Source organism: Gordionus sp. m RMFG-2023, chromosome 1 (genome assembly GCF_954871325.1).
Source record: "Gordionus sp. m RMFG-2023 chromosome 1, tfGorSpeb1-WG-v2, whole genome shotgun sequence".
Classification (NCBI taxonomy): Eukaryota; Metazoa; Nematomorpha; class Gordioida; order Chordodea; family Parachordodidae; genus Gordionus; species Gordionus sp. m RMFG-2023.
This window is the reverse complement of record NC_088775.1, coordinates 25492025-25516599: the sequence shown is the minus strand read 5'-3', so window position 1 is coordinate 25516599 and position 24575 is coordinate 25492025. Positions and strand designations below refer to the sequence as shown.

Genomic DNA, 24575 nt, shown 5'->3' with positions numbered 1-24575 from the left:
TGAAGGTGTGGCGGGCTTCAAATATTTTAAATATTTATTATTTTTGAATTATAATTATTATTATAGAAATAAAATAAATATTAAATTAGTATAATTGTTTGCATATAATTAATGTCATAAATATTTTATATGGCCGAAATTTATAAATATATCATCGGTCTAGAATTGGAGTGCTCCACTCGACATTTTTAAAAATTTTTGAGATAGAAGTGGATAATAACTTATTTATTCCCAATATATATATAAATAAAAACTAGAAAAAATGTTAATTTTTGCCAAAATTATAGCTCTGTTAAAATTGATCAATAAGGTTTTCCTATATTTGATTTTAAACTTTAATGTTGATTTTCTCATTTTAAATATTTGCACAAGTGGAGCACTCCCATTATAGGCAGGATATATTAGAGCTGAATCTTTTTAAAATTGTATTTCTTAGTATAATACACTCCAACATCATTTATTCCAATTGATTAAAATTGAATTTTAAAAAAAATTACAATCCAGTTGCGTCAATGTTTTTTTTCCTGCTATGTGTTATTTTTTTTAACTTTAAATCATTTTTTGAGTCGGTAATTCTTTTAAATTTAAAAATATGATTCTGCTGAAAATATATTTCAGCATGTTTAGTATACACCTTTAAATCATTTATAATTTATATAAAAAATTTATGATAAAACCAATAAAAATTATATTAAGTTAAAAAGTTCATGAAAAAATAAGCAAAGCACGAAGAACATAAAATAAATGGATATGCATCAAGGGAGGTTAACTAGAATTTATGAGTCAGCTTTAGGTTGTGATACATATAAGGTTATGATCCATATAAGTTTGAATCCATATTAAGCGTAGATGGGTGCCTGGGTATAAAATGTCTCCGAATTAGGTGAAATATGTGTTAGAAACATGCCTATAAAAAGATTACAAGCTGGATTTATGTGATCAGTTTAATTTTCACTAGAATTTATTAATAATATATTCAAAAATATTGATATTGATATTCTTATTTTGATATGCATTAGTAAATAAAACAGGTTGATTATTCACTATAATTATGTCTTATTTGATGAAATATAATTTAAATATAACTGCCTTTATTTTATTATTCATTAGAAACCTGATAGTTATGAATGTGTAAATACAGTTTTGAATATAAAATGGTCCCTATCTTAATACTTCTCTAATTATAGTTTTGTTTCTAAAGTAACGGGGCTTAATTTAAGGGTAGTAAAGTAGGAGACACCTTGCCAGTCAGTCATTGTGAGCGTGTGTGTGCCATGGTATGTTAACTTTAAAACAAACCTACTTAAGATAAATTCAAGAATAAAACACAAATTATTTAATATCAAACGAACAAGTATTTTATAAAAAAACTTTATTTAAATTTTATCAAGTTAAAAAAAAATTAGTTATAAAAATTTATAAACTAAAAATATATTATTCAGATAAACATAAAAATTAGTCCCTTTTATAGTAAAAATAAAAAGCGCAATTATAAATTAAAATAAAATTGGAACAAAGTGAATGAATGTAACTATAAACATGAAAATTTAAATATAATATCATAATTAATTACAATTTTTTATTTAATTTTGTAATTGTCGCCGGGGTGGCCCAGTGGTGTATGATGTAGGCTTGGAAACAGAAGGTCCCAGATTCAATCCTGGTAAGGAACTAACTAAAAATTTTCGAGTTTTCCTTCGATGACGGATGTGTATAGACATATGATATAATGAATTTCTGAGTTGAGAAATGCCACCCCGGTCACCGACAGGCTTAGACAGCCAGGTGCTATAGGATACTTGTCCAATAAACCAAATAAGACGGCCAGCTGAACTCGTGGGTCATTAAAGGATGATAACGATTTCGTGGCCAGCGCTGGGATAATGGTGACCTCGGGGGCAGTTCATGCTCAATGTCTATCAAGATACAATGGACTTGATAACGATACTCCGGCGGGAGATCCATCGGGATTGATACTTAGGCGTGAGTATGGAATCGATAAGAATACTCTGGTGGGATATGTATCGATAATACTGCGGTGCGAGATCAAGATACTAGATACTTTGGCCTTGATAGCATACTTCAAGCTTACCACCTGAAAAGGTGAAAGCTAAAAAGGAAACAAAATTTAATTTTGTAATTGAAATTTATATCTTCAATTTGTAATATCTATTTTCAATTTTGTATTATAAACCTAAATCATCTGATGTAAATTATTTAAAATGCAATGGCAATGGATATCCAAATCGATGTAAGTGAGTCAGACAATTATGATATTAATGAAATGGAAGCTACCCTGGAAGAAAATGTCCTTGATAACAATAATAAAAATTCTCGATTTCCAAAATTTGAAAATATTTTTAAATTAATATAAAAACAAAAGGTGGAAATTTATATGTTTAAACTAATAATTTTGTTATAGGGGATACTACATGCAAAAATACCAATTCAATTCATGATAAATTGATTACTAATAAATATTGCACATGCCAATATTTCTCAGAAACTGGCTGCTAAAGTTATTGTCGATTTTATAATTGATACAGTTCAGCCAATGTCATTGGTTGATAATCCATCATTTACCATGATTAAAACTCTATACTCTGTTACAACAATTTTTTGTCGCTAGACACAACTGATTAGGAAAGCAGACAAAGGTCCTAGTTAGAACCATAAAAACGACATCCATTGATAATTTTTTTGAAATAAAGGATACTAGTATAATAGAAAATTCCCTAGACGCGTTTTTTAAATCTAAAAATACAAATAAGTATTTTTGATAATTTTTCTTATATTAAAAATATTCAAGTGCTAGTGTTGAGAGATTATTTTAGGCAAATCTTATACTTTCTGATCGTCGCTCTAGATTTGGGGATTATAGATTATAGTATAGAAATTTATTATTAAAATGCAACAAAATAAATTTAAAAAAAAAATGTATATTCTCATAAATAGTTCTTTTTATTACATAAATTATAGTCTTTTTACATAAATTGTTTTATAATCAAAACTAACTATAATAAAATATTTATAAATGTTGATTTTTATGTATTATATACTATGCAATTACATTATAAACAAAAAATAAAACAAATATATTTAAAAAATTTTTTTTATAAAAAGTAGCCAAAGCTACTTTTACAAATTAGTAGCAAATAGTGCGCTACTTTTTGACAAATGGAGATAGCGGTAGAACGCTACCTTTAAAAGTTGGGTTTAACAACTCTGAAGACTATAATCTAAATTAATTTTTCATACAGAAAGCATTTTAAATAGTAAAAAAAAGTGAAAACTAATTTTTTTTTCAAAAAAGTCTGCAATAAATGTAAAGCCCTTCTATAAATATTTATGAGGAGAAATCTCAACTAATAGTACTTGATTACCCTTGTCAAGACTTGCAATGCCTATATTAGTTCTAATAAGCGCTAATATTTTAGATGAAAAGGTTATGTAAAGGTTAATGTGAAATCAATGGTTATCAGGCTAATAATGGGGGTTTAGACCCAGATCAGGCTTTTTTTGCAAAAATTTGATATTAGAGGTAGAGGTGGGCGCGGGCCGTGAAATTAGGCGTGACCCATCGTCTCACGGTGGGTCACGGCGTGTGAATAAATTTCGAATTTCAAGGCGTGACGGGCCCTCCCAAAATTTTCCCCGGGCGTGATCGGGCGTGAACAAAAATATCCCGTGAATCACGGAAATTTTAATTTTTTAAATTGTTTTTTTATAAATTTAAATTTGCAATTTTATAATTATATTATATATTTTCTTATTTAATTTAGTTCTTTTTTTAAAAAGAATAATTTATGAAAATTAAAAATCTTCCGCATTTTATAAACAACATCCGGTATCATTTAGTTAGTTCTATTTTCTTTTTATGTTTAGGTGTTTTTGTCGCGAGACTTTATGCTAAATTTAAACTTTTTACAGAAAAGTCAGTTATATTTTATTTATAAAGATCTTCAATCTTTAAATGCATCAAGTGAAGGATTTTACAAGCTAGGCCAAGAGATAAATGTTGGTGTTACATACGGATAACAAAATATAAAAGTTGTGAACCGGAAAACTCTCATGAATACTATAGGTTCAAAAATATACCATGAAATAAAATTTAAAATTAAAAGCATGATCAATAATAATTACTTGTCCATAATCACTGATATTTGGATGGATGACTATAAATATCTAAGTTTTTTAACCATTATAGGGCATATTATCATTAAAGATTTTAAATTAAAAACATTTGTTTTGACCACAAGGGCAATGGATGAAAAAAACGTCAAAATAAAAGTGTAATCAATTCAATTTTAGGAGAATATACAGAAGTAGAAAATACTTGAATAAATGTGTTGTGAGTGATAACGGAGCAAATCTTATAAGTGCATTCAAAGATGACGAAATGCTTGCATGTATATGCCATATACTAAATAATATTATGCATTATATTTTTGACAATTGTTTAACTGAAATAGCCATAAATATAAATGGTGTAAAAAAAATAGTACAATATTTCAAACAATCTACAGCTAATAGCAAACTAAACCACACCCTTAAACAAGATGTAATAGCGAGAATAACTAGATGGAATTCTGTATATCATGATACAGAGTTTCTTAAAATCATATTCTGAAATATAGTTGTACTTGTTTAGCAAGCAAGAATTAAATAGATTAGCCACAATTGATATCAGCATCATGCGAGTTAGATAAATTTTTATCAATATTTAAAGAATGCTCGGATAATCTGAGAGCAGATTCTCGTCCCACAATAAATGAAGTTTGACTATGGAAATAAAAATTAATAAAATTTTGTTAACCTTCTGAACGTGATACAATAATAATCAAAACCTTAAAATACAGAACAAGATTTCTTTTAAAAGATTATTATGCAGCCACAACATAAGGTAGGCTTAATTCTAGATCCGAATTTCATAAGACTTAAGTTTTTAATAAAGGAAGAAAATTATATATATAAAATAATCTTAAAAATGAATTAGTTGATATGCATAAGTCAATGCCAACTATCATTTATAACTTTCCTAACTTATCCTAAACTCATAAAAAACCGTATATTCTAAATGGTCAATACCAACTATCACTTTCCTAATTCATCCCACACTCATAAAAGACCGTTTATTCTAAATAAAAAATTTAGATAATTTCTAGATGATTCTGATGAAGCATCAACATCACCGATGAAAGCTGTGAGGATGAACTTAAAAGATTTATATAAGATAAATAACAAGACAATATTTTGATGTTCTGGAAGCAGGAATATTCATTTCCTTTTTTGAGAAAATTATCGAGTAAAATTTTGTAGCTGCAAGTTCAGCTTCTAGTAAAAGGTTATTTTCTGTAGCCAATCTCTTATTAGAGGAAAGGCGTACACAATTGAAATAAAAAAAGATGGACTTTATTCTTTTTCTAAATAAATTTCGATTTATAGATTGTATTTATTTTTGTTATTAATATAGATTATGAAATTAGAAAAATAAATAAAATGAATTCAAAAAAGTGATAAATTATAGCAATAGTTTTGAAAAATTTAAAAACACCGTGAATTTTCGGGCGTGACGGGCGTGAATCAAAATATTGCTTGTCGTGAGCGGGCGGGTCGGGTCAAATTTTTTTAGTGGTAAGCGTGAATGGGCGTGAATTTTTTTATTGCCATGAGCGGGCGGGCCGTGAATAAAAAATTAGGCCCGCGACCTCTAATTAGATGTGAAGTATTCGTGAAATCACATTGACATCCTAGGGCTATAAATTCATAAATAGCTATGGACTAAGATTATGTTTATATTTTTCACACTAAGTATATATAATAACCATGTATCAGGACTATTTTTGTAGATGTCAGCAAAGCCTAAGCAAATCTTCGAGTTTTTTGCAAGGCTTATGATGAACTTGCTTTTTCAGTATAGTTTTTAAAAAAAATAAGTTCATCGACAAAAAAAATATTATACTATAAAATATGTATAATATATATATCTCTACCTTGCAACTCTCAAAGATGTGGTTAAATGCCTGATTTTAAAGCTAGGCACCTACACCAATGTCTTATCAACAGATATATATGCAAAGCACAAAAAAAAATTAATAAAATTATTCAAAATTTATTATTTAAAGCCGATTTCAGGTTCCGTTAAGGTTCAGGGGCGAAAAATTAAAAGGTTATGGTTCAGCTGCCTAACGGTTTTAGAAAATTATAAGTTTTTTTTGTGTTTTAAGATTTTTGAAATATTTATAGCAAATTTGTCTTAAATTAAATACAGAAAAACACAAAAACTTGAATTAATTTTAATGAAGAAACAATAGAGGAGTCGGTATTAAACAACTATAGGGGTTAACTCTTCTACCCCCCCCCCCTTCCCCCCATAATTTAATATTGATTTAATTTATCTTCCAATTTGACGAAAATGTGTATATTTATTATTACTTATACATTTATATATGCATTTATTTGATTGACCACCTCTAAAAAAAATAATTAAAAAAAATTTTTTCAGTCATCTAGCGACACTTTATCACGCTATTTTATTTACTTATTTATCTTTTTTTTCAAAAAGAAATTTCCATTTTTTTCTAATTAAAAAAAATAATATATATATAAAATATAATTATTTAAAATAAAAATATAAAAAAACAATATGATGAAAATTTAAATAAATATGATTAATAATTAAATGTGAATATATAAATGCAATTTGAACTCAGTTTTGTGGGAAAGGGAAAATGTTTCAGTGATAATTAGGGTGTCAAAAGATAAATTTCTAAGTTTCGGCGCCCCTTATTGATGAGATGCGCTGACATGACTTACCGTAGGGGTCATATACAAGGATGATAAACATGAACACATTATTGATTTTATTCGATATAATTCAAATATCAAGAGTTAACCCTTTCGAGTCCATGGATAACTTTTGGAATCATAATTTCTTAATAGTATTTTAAATGCATTAAAAATGGCCACTGATAACTTATGAAATAATATTTTCTGTTTCGTATTTTATCATTAACTCGTTTTTTCATACCATTTTCGAGCCAAAATTTTAATTTATATTTTTGGTTATCAAAACTTGCTATAAATATAAGTAATAATTTATTAATATATATATTAAAAATTATCACATTTTAGAAGCTGGAAATTGATGCCACTTGGCATCAATGGTCATTTCTTATGCACTAAAATATTTGTTATCAATGATTGGAAATTTTAGGTAAAATATTTAGGTTATTTAGATTTAGGGTTATGGAAACGGAAAGGGAGGGGGGTAATTAGATTATATTTTGATAATGATTATCTAATGTTTGAGTTATTTTGGATAAGGGAGAGGTTATAATTAAATATTTTATATAAATAACGTGTAATATGAGATGCTTTTTATATTAATATGCATTTTTATCCCCGAGGGTGATATACCTGAGGCGGATATAGAAAGCTCAGACGAAGACGATAATTACTATCCTTTGCTGGCAGATGATTTGATATCATCTTATATTACAAATTAACTCTTGAAATGGAGGATATAATCGAAGATACTACAGATAGCGAAAAATTTATTGGGATACACTTATATATATATTAGCCTAGTTAAGATGCCTTCTATATGGTCTAACATCTATTCCATCCTTTTGATCCGGAAATTTTTCCATATAAATAATAAGAAATAAATGGTATATAGGGAAGATAAATGGTATATAGGGAAGATAAACGATACAACAAATTATTCAAAATTCAACCTTTCATATGCCACTAAAAAAAAATTCAAAATAATACAACTTGAAGAGAAGCTAGCTATAGACGACATCTATTCCATCCTTTTGATCCGGAAATTTTTCCATATAAATAATAAGAAATAAATGGTATATAGGGAAGATAAATGGTATATAGGGAAGATAAACGATACAACAAATTATTCAAAATTCAACCTTTCATATGCCACTAAAAAAAAATTCAAAATAATACAACTTGAAGAGAAGCTAGCTATAGACGAATTCATAATTCCCTTCAAGGGATGCTCTAAATTATGACAATACATTAAATCAAAACCCCATAAATAGGGATAAAAGTGTTTGCTCTATGTGGCTTATCCGGGTTTATATATTAAAATATACTAGGAAAAATGTACCAATGTTATAAAAGCAGTTTAGGTATCAGTGGAGTGGAGATATCGTTCTTCGTCTGTCGGAAATAATACGTACAAATAAATACCACATATTATATATGGATTATTTTTTTTATCTTCATACCAATTATATTTGATTCTTAAAACAAGATAATTTGGTATCCTGAACGATAAGATCAAATCGCTTATAAGCAGTATTGTTAAAAAGCCCTATTCGGGTTGATTCGCGGCCCGTTAAGATTATAACCAAAATAACATCATGTAAGCCTAAAGATTTTGCTAGCTGGAAGAAATGCTTGGACATCTATTTGCCCAATCTCGATGCTTTCATAATGTTATTTTAGCTAAATTCTTAATCGGGCCGTTTTGAAAAATCGACCCAAATCGGGCTTTTTAACAACACTACTTATTCGCATGCGAATTTAAACATGTTAAGGCTTAAAGAAAGAAGGAAGAAAAGCTATAGATTACATAATATATTACAAAAGTGAAAAGTGGTATTATTATCTACAAGCGGCAGAACAACAAACCCGTTACTACTATATCTAAAGTTATAGGTGTTTTACCGACAATCAATGTTAAGCGATGGTCTGTTTAGGATAAAGTCTTTATAAATGTAGAAATGCTCGCAATATTTAAAACTATAATGATGGAATGGGTGGAGTGGATCTTTACGATATACTGGTTTAGTCGGACAGATATTAAATAGAAACGATATTATATAAGAATGGTTTTCCATTTATTGGATTCTACGAAATAAATGCCTTTAGATGCCATAGTAAGCATTAAATAATATAAAATTTATGAGATGGCTGGTATTTAAATCGCGGATAACAAAAGGGTTGATGCAAACTGGAAAGGATAATACTATGAATACCGGAAGACCTTCCAACGTAGGTGTGAAAAGATGAAAAGCCATCAATATCGCACCTATATCAAATATAAAATATATCCAAGTAGGTCATTTCCCAATGCCTGTCCATTAAGTAAAGGGGCAAGTATTGCGCAGAAAGAATTATTTGCCAAAAATATAATACTTATTTATGCTTAAATAATAAACGAAATTGTTATTTGTCATTTCATATGAAATAAAATATTTTTTAAATGAACTTGCATTTTTCCCATTGATGACAATTGGAATCATTGAATATCTTTTGATAGAAATACTCGAAATAAGTGTTTTTGATGAAAATGTGTTATTGTTCTATAATAAATATCTCTTAAAAAAAATTTTCATCGAGGGAGGCGCGAAGGAATAAAAATTATCAGCTGTTGCACTTCCGAGGAAGATATTGGTGGATTTTGAACAGGCACCAATAAATGCTATTTTCATCTAAAATTCTTTCTTTCTCTCTTTGAGCGTGATATAAAAATAAATAATTTGGGGTTAAAAAATGTCTATGCGGCTAATGATTTCTGATTATATAGCAGGTCTTTATAGGCCTTTGCATATGTTCTAGAGGAATGGCAGAAATATTTGGAGAAATGAATGGCTCCTTTGAGCTTAATTGAGAAGACCTATATCCGAAGATTTAGAAATTCTAAAATTATATCTTTTGTTATAAACCATAGAGCAACTAATAATTTTGCAGCTCCTCTAAACACAATTATATATATGATGTCGTCTGAACAATTTTGTTGAAGGCTGGCATTATGGAATTGAATCTCAGTGCCAATGTTCTCACCTGACGTTTTGGAAATTTTTAAAGGTGGTCATAAAGATATGCACAAACACAAGGCCCTATATCTTCAAGTGGTAATGGGGAAAACACGATACCTCTCAAAGAAATATGAAGATATTAAAAAAATGGAATTTCAGATTATCCCATATTTCCTGCTATTGTGATATTCAAATTAATATTTTTATACAAAAAATGTCTTACTCAAATTAAAAGAATTATTATGATATTATATGTGATATTAGTTAATTTCATATGATAGACTATGTAATGAGGATATTTCGAAGATGTTAATTTTAAAGAAAAATTATATAGATATTATTTATAAAATTTTACTTTTTAATTTTTGTAAAAGAATTTTTTTTGATTATTATTTTTTATCATTTTTATAATTTAAATTTTTACTTTTTCACTTTTAATTTTTTATATTTTTCCTATAATTTTTATTTTGTTTATACCTTTTTCATAACGGAATATAATTATTATTGGATGAATATAGATCATTAAAGGGTATTTAATTTTAATATATAATTTTGTCTATTTTAGGTTATTAACATTTTGTTTCAATCTTCGTACCCTTCATTATTCAACCTATCATATTCTACAAACTTTCAATTCTACACCTGCAATTAAATTTTTAATTTATATATTATATTTGTAAATTGAATATCTTTATTGTATCATATATATCATAAATCTTTATTTAAATCTTGCAATTAATTTATAATTGTATAATTTATAAAATAAAAAATATATAATTAGTATAATTAGTAAACGATTACGAAAAAAAAAATCATAATATCTAAAGGACAATATTGAGGCATAGATCATAAAATAATGTAAAATACAAAATAAATAAAAGCGAAAGCAGCAAAATTATTCAAAACATCCTTCACCTAATCATCAGGAGAGATCGAATTAATAAAACGAATGGCTATTGCGATCCTCTGCCTTAAGTAAAATCTTCGCTTAGCTCCCCAGAATATTTTCTGATTAGGCGGCCAACGTTAAAAAAGATTTTAGCCAAATCACCATATGTAGTTAAGCTGGAGCAAATGAAGGGTATGAATATGTAATTTGAAGAATCAGCTCTGTATTTGCCGATCTTAAAATTTTGAGCTCTGTTTAGAGCGTTCTTGTTAAAATTGGAGGGGAGTTAGTGTCCAGACAAGAGAAATCCCATATTAGAAACTTTCCTTGAGACCACGGACGGGATACGTGTGATCCCATCAGGACGCCTACTATCGGAAAATAGGCCAGAAGGCTCCAGTGAGGTAGGAAAACCAGCTGACCTGAGTGCAAGAGATTTGATTTGATTGCACTTCAAGTGTCGAGTTTGCCGACCGGGATTACGATTGCATTGTAAAGGATGAAGCGCCATATTGTTATCATCAGTATGACATTTGCTGCATTTATATAGTAATTAAAAGGGAATGTTGAGCCTGATACATAGAGCATAGCTGAGCTCATGTTTGTCCAATTCGAGTTTGAGATTGGTAGATGGAATAATATGATTACTTACTAATAAAGATTATAAAATTAAATTATCTTATTGCTTATGTTATAAGATAAGATTATAATAGTAAGTATCGGCACTTAACTATCCCAATAAGAACTACGGATCTTAATTAGCCTTTTTCTCAACATAAATATAGTTACCCCATGCATAAAAAAATTTCGGGCCTAGCCGGACAATTTATATAAAATATTAGGCAGAATATTTCAATTTTGTTTAATATTATTTGAAAATAAATTTCAATTTGCGTATTTCTTTGTATATTTTAAGAGCTGTCTAATTAAAATATTAAATCTTATAAAAAAATATATTCAAAAAATTTTATCAATTTATTTATTATATGACCCAATACAAATGCATCCTACAAATATCAAACACATTTGATTCTTAAAACGGTTGCTGTAGAAATAGATAGCCATAGCGGAGTGATATAAGACCCTTAATTGTCTGACTTTTTATAAAATTTTTAGGAGCCGAGCCTGACAAATTTCTAAAAGAATTATAAGGGCTGGGTTTAGCAAAAGAATTAACGGGCGCAAAATTTCTTAAGAGGCGAAGCGGGCCATGCAAAGTCGGTCCGGACTTTTTAGTCTTCTAATATTTAGTATAATAAATAAATACTTCGAATTTTTAACAATCATTTATTGGACATAATATATATTAAAATAGATTTGTAAATAAGTGATGATAAATAACAATTTAGGTCCTGGTTTAACAATTTCTAAACACTAGATAAATTTTATTAAACCATTTTTGCAATGTCTCATAAGACTTTAGCCCAAATCACGCCATATCCCATATCATAAATAAGCTTAGAAATGCCCATCTTTGAAAAGAACAGGTCAAGAAAAAAATAAAGCCACATAAAAACTTTATACTAACCTAGCCTTTTAAGGGGGGGGGGGGGGTATTTAATTTTTTTTATAAAAATTATTCTAGGAAATTTAAAACTAGTGTCTATGAAATATTGACAATTTCTAATACACAAATTCATACTTTAGCTTTCACCTTTTCTAGTGGTAAGCTCCTTTAATTTCTCTCTCCACTTTATGTTATTCATACTATCTCTTTTATCTAATTTATACTTCTTCACATTGGCTCTAACTTTATGACCCCATTGAAGTTTTGGCCTTCCTCTTTTACGTATGCCCATCACTTCCAAACTTTCAATCTTATTTCCTATGTAATTTAGAGACCTTCTCATTATGTGCCCATACCGCCTAAGTCTGTTTACCATTATCTTAGTCTTAATGGGCACTACCTTTAAACTTCCTAGTATTCTTGTACTTCGCACTTTATCCTTTCTTGTTACCCCAGCAATCATCCTCAGCATTCTCATCTCCATAATTTGTAGACTTCTCTCGTCTGATTCTTTCGTTGGTTATATTTCCGAACTATATAGAATAGTTGGTTGTGCTATGGAACTGTAAATTTTTCCCTTCAATTTATGTGGGATTCTTTTGTCAAAGAGCACTCCAGATAAAGATCTTCACTTTAACCACCCTTGATTAATTTTACTCTTTACCTCTTTCTCTATTGTGCCGCTTGTTTGTATAGGGGAGCCCAAATATTTGTAGCTTTCAATTGCCGATATCTGCCAATCGTTTATATCAATGCTCTCTGTTTCATTTGTTTATTGGACAAGTATCCTTAGTACCCGGCTGTCCTAGCCTGTCGTGATCGGGGTGTCATCTCTAAGCTCCAAAATTCATCTTACCATATGTCTTTACACATCATTCATCAAAGAAAAACCCGAAAATTTTTACGTTCCCTACCAGGATCGAATTTAATCTCATATTATTTGCTGAGGACCCAAGGTATAGTTGTCATCTTAACCATCTATATGAGATAAATTTGTGGGCTCAAGATGGTTTGGAATGTGGGTGGCTGTTAAATCTCAGTTTATATGTGGCAGTGCTGCCAACCTTGATTGTATATACAATTAAGGCCATGCTTAACCCTGGCTGTTAAACCTCAATTTATTTGTGTGACGGTGCTGCCAACCTTGGTATATATACAATTAAGGCCATGCTTAACCCTTTGAATCAACTGATTTGCATTTGATACAGGCATATGGCTCTACGATGTGGCAACCTAAAAACTCTCAATTGTTCGCCTGATAAATGTTTATCAAGGTTATGACTATGGAGTGATTCTAGCCATACAAGGCCATCAAGTTTGTCGAAAATAATTTTAAGAATATTAAAAATAACCAATTTTAGAAGTAATGATTCATGAATCTAGTTCTAATGAAATTATAAATGAATGTATTATATAGGACTAACCTTTCTAAAATTAAATAATATGTAGAATTGTTAAATATGGATTTATATATATAATTATTTAATTTATACCAGGTGTTGTGTATCATAATTTGTTATTTGTTTCATTCAGTCATGTTCGATATTAACATATTAAATATTTAACACAATACAAACATATTTTATATTATATTAACTTAACTATAGGAAATACCAAAATACCTAAGGGGATACCACAAGTGCAACCCAGAAGAGCCCAAAATTCTTGCCGCTCTGATATATCGCGTCAAATACGATTGCGATTTGAGTTCGCTGACTATTGAGTCATTCTTCTCCAAGGTGGCTAAGGATCTGATCCATAGTTAAGTTAATATAATATAAAATATGTTTGTAATGAAACAAATAACAATTTATGCTATACAACACATAGTATAAATAAAATAATTATATATATAAATCCATATTTAACATTCCACCCTCTAAAGGATTCCGCCTAGGTTCTCCTTGGGCAAAAAAAAAATAGTTTTAAGTCTCTGATCTTGTGCGCTAGCTGTTCAATCTTTGCATAAACGGTTAGTTCATGATATAAACTTGAATAATAGAATAGGCGTAGCCAGGATTTTCATAAGGGGGGGGGGGGGGGGGGGGGGGGGGGAATTAAAAATTACTGGGGCTTCGCCCCCAGATTCCCTTTTGGACGGGCCTTCGGTCCGCTTTTCCCCGGCTTTCGGCCTGGTTTCTTAAGTCTATATATAGTCATAAAATATTTTTACAAATTTTAATAAAAAAAATAAGCCTGGAACAAATATGAAATATATTTTTATTAGTTTATATAAAATAAAATAATAAATTACTTGTATTGTATATGTTAGCGTCAATGTGTTATTTTCGGCAATGTACACATTGCCTGATTTTTTAGGCAATGTATTATTTTTGTAATATTATATTATTAATAATATTTTATTTATTATTAATAATTTTTTAAGATTATTATTTTACTTAATTTATAATTTTTTTAGATAATATAAATATAATATTTTTCAGAGACCTGCAGGCCCGGCCCTAAACCCGGCCTGGCCCGGGCAGGGCCGTGCCGTATTTTAAATTTTTAAATATACCCGGGCGGGCCGGGCCTAAAAAAATTTTTTTTAAACATATCCGGGCCGGGCCTAAAAAATTTTTTTTAAATATATCCGGGCCGGGCTTAAGATTGTTAAACCCGGGCCGGGCCTTAATATTTTTAATAAAAATTTTTACATTATGAGTTAATGGTTATAAGATTATATTATATTATAGTTATGATTAATATAATATTGGGTGATGGTTAACACTACCTAACAACCCACAGATCGATCTAATCATTAATTTCCTGCAAATTTATTCAAAGTATTAATATATTTTTTTATAATTCATATCTAAATTTTTACAAAACAATTAAATAAAGGAATATCTTAAATAAGCCCCAATATTCAAGTATTATTAATATATTTTTTTATAATTCATATCTAAATTTTTAGAATATATTTTACCAAAACAATCAAATAAAGGATTATCACTTCTTAAAGTTTGTAATTGATTTTACTTAATATAAAGCATTTTTTAATTGAAAAATTTGTTTTACACAAGTATCATTTTATTTCTCTTTTTCTCTGTCCCAAATTCAAGCAATTACGTATGTAGTCAGGGACAGATCGCAAAATGACGGAAAACTATATAAAAGATTATATTAAATTACAAGAGGCTCAGGAAGTAAATGAAATACCATCGACCAGTCAAATTACGTCTGTTGTTAAACAAACTAAATCGTTTTATGACAAATGGGGCGATGGTAATTATGGTAATATGTCAATACCCGATGATGAATATTATAATTACATAAATAATAGATAACATATTTAAGGTGGATAATTTGTTAGAGTGGTGGGCGGCTCATCAAAGCGAATTTCCAATTTTAGCAAAATTGGCAATTCCTGCTTTAAGTGCAAGCTGTGAGCGGAATTTTTCCACTACTGGGAGAATTCTTGAAGAAAGAAGATCTTCAACCTGAAAAGGTAGATATGCTTTTCTTTCTTCATGATAATTTGTGAATTTTTAATATCTTTCTTGAGTATAGGGTTTCGTCAATCATGCTGGTTTTTTACTTTGCAAACTGTCAAATATTTATTGCATTTATTATATTTACCTTGAGTCATGAAAGTTTTTAATCTAACATTTTATTTTTTTTTACAATATTATATAATACAATTATCTTCTTTTGTTAAAAATTTATATTATAAAATAAATTATATTAATATTGTGCAATTAGATTATATTTTCAAAATACTATTTATTATACATGCATTTTTTTAAATAGCGATTTATTTTTATTTTATAAATTAAATAGTAAATTAAATACAATATATTATATTCTCAAAATATTTTCCATTTTTATAAATTAAATATTAGTTTTATTTTTTTTAAATGTAATATAAAATATAGTATATGACAAATATTATTACCATTTTTATGAATATTAGTTTTATTTTTATAAATGCAATATATATAGTATATGCTCAAAATATCCATTTTTATAAATAACAGTTTTATAATTTTTATAAATTCAATATAATATTCTCAAATTTTTAGCTTTTTACATGCATTTTTTAAATAATAAGCGATAACACTCGCTGAAAAATATGGTAAATACCTCATAGGTGAATTTTTGTATATACCAGGTCGATTATAATTTAAAAAAATTCCGAGCCGGGCCTGAAATTTTTAAATCCGGGCCGGGCCGTAAAAATTTTTTTTTAAAATATCCGGGCCTGGCCTAAAAAATTTAAAACCGGGCCGGGCCGGGCCGTGCAAATGGTACCTCTGCAGGTCTCTGATATTTTTATAAAATGATTTTTGATCGCTAATTTTTAATATTTTTTAATATTATATTTTACATATTTTTTTCTGATATATCTTTTGTTCGCTAATTTTTAATATTATTTTTTACGTATTTTTTTCTGATATATCTTTTGATCGCTAATTTTTAATATTATTTTTAAATATTTTTTAAGATTATTTTTTACGTATTTTTTTCTGATATATCTTTTGATCGCTAATTTTTAATATTATTTTTAAATATTTTTAAGATTATTTTTTACGTATTTTTTTCTGATATATCTTTTGTTCGCTAATTTTTAATATTATTTTTTACGTATTTTTTTCTGATATATCTTTTGATCGCTAATTTTTAATATTATTTTTAAATATTTTTTAAGATTATTTTTTACGTATTTTTTTCTGATATATCTTTTGATCGCTAATTTTTAATATTATTTTTAAATATTTTTAAGATTATTTTTTACGTATTTTTTTCTGATATATCTTTTGATCTCTTATTTTTAAAATTATTTTTAAATATTTTTTAAGATTATTTTTTACGTATTTTTTTCTGATATATCTTTTGATCGCTAATTTTTAAATATTTTTAGATTATATTTTACGTATTTTTTTCTGATATATCTTTTGATCGCTAATTTTTAATATTCTTTTTAAATATTTTTTAAGATTATTTTTTACGTATCTTTTTCTCTCTTTTGATCGCTAATTGAGTTTTTTTAAGTAAATAGGTAAAAATATGTTTTGTAAACATGTTAAATTAATATTTCAGTGAAAGTGTACTATGGAAAAGTGACAATTGTTATAATCGTTATTTTTGAACTTTTTTGAGTTTTTTTAAAGTAAATAGATAAAAATATGTTTTGTAAACATGTTAAATTAATATTTCAGTGAAAGTGTACTATGGAAAAGTGACAATTGTCATAATCGTTATTTTTGAACATAGATTTTTTAAAGTAAATGGGTAAAAATATGTTTTGTAAACATGTTAAATTAATATTTCAGTGAAAGTGTACTATAGAAAAGTGACAATTGTCATAATCGTTATTTTTGAACATTTTTAAGATTTCTTAAAGTAAATGGGTAAAAATTTGTTTTGTAAACATGTTAAATTAATATTTCAGTGAAGATGTACCATAGAAAAGTGACAATTGTCATAATCGTTATTTTTGAACTTTTTTAAGATTTTTTAAAGTAAATGGGTAAAAATATGTTTTGTAAACATGTTAAATTAATATTTCAGTGAAGATGTACCATAGAAAAGTGACAATTGTCATATTTTTGAACTTTTTAAGATTTTTTAAAGTAAATGGGAAAAAATATGTTTTGTAAACATGTTAAATTAATATTTCAGTGAAGATGTACCATTGACAATTGTCATAATCGTTATTTTTGAACTTTTCTGAATTTTTTTAAAAATAAATAGCTAAATATATATATTGTAAACAAGTTAAATTAAAATTTCAGTGAAGATGTACCATAGAAAAGTGACAATTGTCATAATCGATATTTTTGAACTTTTTTGAATTTTTTTAAAGTAAATAGGTAAAAATATATATTGTAAACAAGTTAAATTAAAATATCAGCGAAGAAGTACTATAGAAAAGTGACAATTGTCATAATCGTTATTTTTAAACTTTTCTGAATTTTTTTAAAATAAATAGCTAAAAATATATATTGTAAACAAGTTAAATTAAAATTTCAGTGAAGATTTACCATAGAAAAGTGAAGATTTACCATAGAAAAGTGACAATTGTTATAATCAATATTTTTGAACTTTTTTGAGTTTTTTTAAAGTAAATAGGTAAAAATATGTTTTGTAAACATGTTAAATTAATATTTCAGTTAAAGTATACTATAGAAAAGTGACAATTGTCATAATCAATATTTTTGAACTTTTTTGAGTTTTTTTAAAGTAAATAGGTAAAAATATGTTTTGTAAACATGTTAAATTAATATTTCAGTTAAAGTGTAAGAAAAGTGACAATTGTCATAATCGATATTTTTGAACTTTTTTGAGTTTTTTTAAAGTAAATAGGTAAAAATATGTTTTGTAAACATATTAAATTAATATTTCAGTTAAAGTGTACTATAGAAAAGTGACAATTATCATAATCGATATTTTTGAACTTTTTTGAGTTTTTTTAAAGTAAATAGGTAAAAATATGTTTTGTAAACATGTTAAATTAATATTTCAGATATACCATAGAAAAATTACAATTGTCATAATCGTTATTTTTGAACTTTTTTAAAATAAATAGCGAAAAATATAATTCTAGATATAAAAATTTCAGTGAGATTTATTATGATTGTGTTAATGACTAAAATAATAAAAAATTCTACTATTATAATTAAACTTTACTCCTCACAGCAATCAGAAAGTTTTTAACATAATGTATAATAGCTCGCCGATGTATAATTAAGGCATTTTTTAAATTAATTTACTTTTTCGAAATATGTTTACTCGGAAATATTAAATTTTTTAAATAAATAAAAATATAAATATAATTGAACGAACGTTAAATTCGAACCCCCCCCCCCCTTATACGCTAGAAAATAAATTACTAATTCATTTTACGGCTCCTTATTTTGTGAAATAATTTGTTTAATTTATAGATAATTTGAATGATGAAGAGGTAAACCCCTTAATTATAGGAGATCAACTAAAGGGTGCTCATAGTCATTTTCCCAATTTATCAAGTATTTATGTTCAATATTGCAAAAAATTAATTCTTAATTCATAGAAAGCGCGCTAAAACATCTAATATATTTAAATGAATTAGATAATAACGGTATTTAAAAAAATATATAAAATTTCATGAATATTTTTCTTTAGGTTTTTCAATTGGTCCAGCGTTGAAAATCAACTTCCGTCAATTAAGTTATCATCCTTTTTAAATTAATAATTTATAACCTACTTATAAAAAATAAATATTCAGACGATTATTACATTATTCATTTTGTAAATATGTTTTTATGATATTTTTATGTTTTAGGTCCCATCGATGAAATAAACTCAGAATCAGGGTCAGAAATAATGAATACAATCTGCCATTGTAAACAAAATTGTATGACAAATATATGTAAATGAAAGGCGGTTAATGTGTCTTGTAATTCTCAGTGTCATTCTATAAATAATATATGCAAAAATAAATGATTATTATATTTATATTTTGAAAATAAAAAATGATTATTTTATATTTATGTTGAATTATATTGAAAATAAAAAATGTGTTTTTTATATTGTCAAAAAATAAAATCTTGCAAAATCATACAGAAAAGGCTTGCTACCAGATTTTTGGTAAGAATATGGCGTAAAAATGTATTTTAACATAAAATATTTTAGCGTATAAACTGGGGGGGGGGGAGTAAAAATCCCCACCCATTTGGTAAATATTATTTAAAAATTATAAACTATTTACACTTATGAAAAAACTAAAAATGTGTATATGATATCATCAAAATAATAAGAAAATATTAAAAATAACGACCTTAAAATATTTGTGAGAAATTTTTAAAAAAGGAGTATAAACCTAATAAAATTTAAAATATAAACAGGCCAAAGGCCTTCAAAGAGGGAGTCTAACATTATTCTATTAATTTATGTAAAAAAATTACCAAAAGGTTTTCAACCTCTAGCAAAAATCTTAGATACACTTGTAGTGTTTTGCATATAATCTTAGTTATTGTTTAAAATATTCCAATAAACTTGTAATTTTAGATAGTTCATTAAAGTGAACAAATATCTAAAATATATTTATTTATAGATTTTTAATAAATATGTCAATTATATTATAGTTAGTTGATATACAAAATAACCTATATTTAGTAAACATATTTTGAAAAAGTAAATTAATTTAAAATTAATTATACATATGCGAGCTATTATTCATTATGTTAAAAACCTTTCTGATTGCTGTGAAGAGTAAAGTTTAATTATAATAGTGGAATTTTTTATTATTTTAGTCATTAATACAATTATAATAAATCTCACCGAAATTTTTATATCTAGAGTTTTTATAAAATCAAGGAACGATTTGCAGGAAAAAAACTCATCATTAATTTTGATTATAATAATTAAAAGCGAATTAAGGAATTTTGTTTATAACTATATGACAATTGTCACTTTTCCATAGTACATCTTCACTGAAATTTTAATTTAACTTGTTTACAATATATATTTTTACCTATTTACTTTAAAAAAATTCAAAAAAGTTCAAAAATAACGATTATGACAATTGTCTTTTCTATGGTACATCTTCACTGAAATTTTAATTTATCTTGTTTACAATATATATTTTTACCTATTTACTTTAAAAAAACTCAAATAATTTCAAAAATAACGATTATGACAATTGTCACTTTTCTATGGTACATCTTAACTGAAATTTTAATAAAACATGTTTACAAAACGAACGCCTTTATTTAACAGCAATAAATGGTGTCATATAAAGTTATTTTATTTTTTTATTCAACACGCTTGTTTTTTTTTCATTAACAAATAAATATTAAAAAAAAGTTGTTTTTTTTTTAATAAATTTTCTTTTACGTATTTTTTTATCTAATGGAAAAATATTGATGCTTTTATTATTTTAAATTTTTTTTACGTATTTTTTTTATCTAATGGAAAAAATGGTAATTTTAAAATTGATGCTTTTATTATTTATTTAATAGGAATTAAGATATAATTTAGAACTAAAAGATTTTTCTACATTAAAACAGTTTATGAGTTATGAGAAGAATACCTTTTCAAATTATAATATTTAAAACATATTCCAATAGTATGGACCACAATTTATAACCCAGATATAAATTTTTCAAATATATTAGCACATGCATATCTTAGAAATATTCATGAAAAGTTATTAATCTAATAATTGTTTTTTTATAGATGTTGAGGAATTTAACAATATTCCCAAACAATAGTGCCAATTAATGGGATTAATTGAATGTCTATTTAATCATGAATTAGGTTTTTATTATAATCTTTTGATACTATTAAAAATGTAATATTTCATTATATAAAACCTTCATGCAATTTTGTCATAATATTTGTTTAATAAATTTAAAAAAATTAATGTTAATAAAGTAAAACAACGTATATATCCTGGTACACCAAACTTGTTACGCTTTTCATATTTATATAGATGCATGGCCTAAGCTTAATGTTCTAAGATTTATAAATACAATTTTTTATTTTAATCATGTAAGGTGAATGTAATATCAAAATTTACTAAATAATATTTATTCAGTTTGATATTTTATATATAAAAGTAAAATATTTTTGTTAGCTTATGACAGATGTCTTAATCAAATCCCAAATATGCTATTATTTTTTTACATAACATAAAAATAAATTGGCTGAAAGATACTAAAATAAATTGCAAGGGACTTGTGAATAACATGAACATCAATGGCTACAGCTTATTCTTATGCCATTCAATTAAAATCCAGGAAAGGATTCAAATTTTGATCTCTTCAATAAATTGTTTCAAATAATTCTTAATTTTATAACTTTGCTAATTATGTTACCCCTATTATTTCTATTTATAGGATTTTCACAACCTGTTTAATACTTTATTTAAATCATTCAAACCTAAAAATTTACTTTATTTTAATATTTATTATATTGTGTAATTTTTATATTATTTTTAATGGTTATCAGGCATTGCAAAATGAATCCTCCTATGAATATATCTTAAACAATATAATTTAACATAAAGAATTGTTTTTTTTGTCAAAAATATTGAATGTTTGTTATTTATAACACAAGAATCTATTTTATATTTTTTATTCTATATTTTAGAAATATATATAAATAAAATTTGTAAGAATACAATAATATATTATAATTCTATATATATATAATTAAAATTATGTATTATAAAATACATTAATATAGTATAATTGTGAATATATATACAGAAATAAAATTTATAATAGAATACAATATAAATTGCTTTTTATTAGGTTTTTGAAATCTTGATTGTATTGTTTTCTGAAAGCTCTATTAGATTGTATTTGGTTCCTATATATTTTTAAATTTAATATAAACATTCTAAATATATAATAACTGTTTTATTTATGGTTTCCTAAAAAAATTTTGAAGAGAATATCCAGTGTAGTCTAAAGTTTTGGTTGCTATAATTTTTGTTATATAAAATAAAGGAAAAATGTTTACTATTTGGTAGCTTAATTTGAGTGCCTAAGATATTTTTTGAAATATTTTGAGATGAAGAGAATTCGAAAGCTATTTTTATTTTATATATAATAAAAATTAAAACACAAAATATACTAGCTGGAATAGTTTTTGACAGGCCTAAATTTTTAGGTATATTTTGAAAATGATATTGGGAATATTTATTTTTTTGTTAAAGTAAAATGTTTACTCTCTGGTATCTTAACTTGAGTGCCTAACATATTTTTTGAAATAATTTGAGATGAGGATAATTTGATTGCTAATGTATTTTATATTTAATAAAAATTAAAACACAAAATATACTAGCTGGAATAGTTATTGACTGAGGGCCTAAATTTTTAGGTATATTTTGAAAATGATATTGGGAATATAAGTTTGTTGCTATTTTTTTGTTATATTAAATATAGAAAAGTAAAATGTTTACTCTCTGGTATCTTAACTTGAGTGCCTAACATATTTTTGAAATAATTTGAGATGAAGATAATTTGATTGCTAATGTATTTTAATAAACAATAAACATTTAATTTTTAATGATACCACATAGTTGAGTGTTTTCTGTATTGGAAGCTGGTAGGTTAATTGTTTCAGTCATATTTTGATTAGCTTGGGAAAAATCTTTTTTTAAAATACATGTATATTATAATATCATTTTCAAAATTTGCTAACTATGAAATATTTTATAAAAATTAAAACACAAAATATACTAGCTGGAATAGTTTTCGACTGAGGGCCTAAATTTTTAGGTATATTTTGAAAATGATATTGGGAATATAAGTTTGTTGCTATTTTTTTGTTATATCTAATATAGAAAAGTAAAATGTTTACTCTCTGGTATCTTAACTTGAGTGCCTAACATATTTTTTGAAATAATTTGAGATGAAGATAATTTGATTGCTAATGTATTTTATATTTAATAAAAATTAAAACACAAAATATACTAGCTGGACCTATAATATATGATTAATAAATGTAAAATTGATATATATATTAATCTTTGGGATTTCATTATCATATAAAATCTTTTTAAATAAATTGATTTGTTGGAGAATTGTTTCATAATAATTCTGAGCCCTATCACAAACAATTCCTGGGATATCATTTAATGCTTTTTTATTATTATTGTATTTTTGACTTGATGTCAAATTTTTTATCTTTGGAATATATGGAACAATCACAATATTCTTATCGTTACCACCATCTTCATTAAAATTATCTATCGTTTTAGAATAAGATTTTTTCCATCTTGCATGGCATAAATTTTCATCATATAGATCTATGTTTTCACTGGCCCTCCTAGCAAATATATGTCGGCATGGTAAAAACATAGATTCAATAGATCCACAGCTGCAATGGATTAATGTAATCTCATAAATTTCTTTATCAATAATAAAATTAATATCATCTATCTTTTTAAAGCAAATTTAATTTGAATAAGTAAGCTCTTTTAATACAATTTTAAAGGCATAATTTGTAAGTAAGGTGTGGTATTGAAATTGTGGGGATGATGAATGGAATTTTGATGGATTAGAAGTCATATTAAGATTTATGATTTTATGCTTTTTATCTAAAGTTAGACATTTTAAGCAGTTTGAAAAATTGATAAAAAAATTTTTAAATGAAGAATATGGCTGCTAGCCTTTAATATTCTATTATGGCTTTCAACTCTATTGGTTGTGTAGTTTTTAAAATTTGTTGTATGTTTACGCCATGCAAGAGACCATTGATGCCTAATATGATGCCAATGATTATCGAAATATTTTTGTACCTCATATAAATTAAAATCTTTAAGCTGGTTATAAAATTGGTTATAATTATCAGTTGAGCTTGCATACACCATTTTTTTCAGGTGTCTATTTACTGAAAGTACTTGTTCATTATTTATATTCCTTTTATTCACAGTAATTTCTCGCCGAAATGTTTGTAA

At 26.1% G+C, this 24575-nt stretch overlaps 1 protein-coding gene across 10 annotated transcripts; it reads right to left on the bottom strand.

Moving 5' to 3' along the window:
• Positions 1–22353: 22353 nt before the first annotated feature.
• On the bottom strand, positions 22354–24186 carry LOC135931555 (uncharacterized). Of its 10 annotated transcripts, XM_065468761.1 has the most exons (11): positions 23590–24186; positions 23477–23545; positions 23356–23433; positions 23189–23266; positions 23076–23099; positions 22955–23032; positions 22842–22910; positions 22748–22771; positions 22634–22702; positions 22527–22593; positions 22354–22480 (listed from the first exon to the last, which is right to left on the bottom strand). In XM_065468761.1, the coding sequence occupies exons 2-10, from the start codon at positions 23505–23507 to the stop codon at positions 22535–22537; spliced, it is 510 nt and encodes a 169-aa protein (XP_065324833.1). In that variant the 5' UTR covers positions 23508–23545; positions 23590–24186; the 3' UTR covers positions 22354–22480; positions 22527–22534. The 10 variants fall into 10 exon arrangements, with proteins under 10 accessions (XP_065324833.1, XP_065324835.1, XP_065324838.1 ...); XM_065468763.1 differs by having other exon boundaries at positions 23356–23382; positions 23477–24186; XM_065468766.1 differs by having other exon boundaries at positions 23189–23316; positions 23356–23450; positions 23493–24186.
• Positions 24187–24575: the final 389 nt, after the last annotated feature.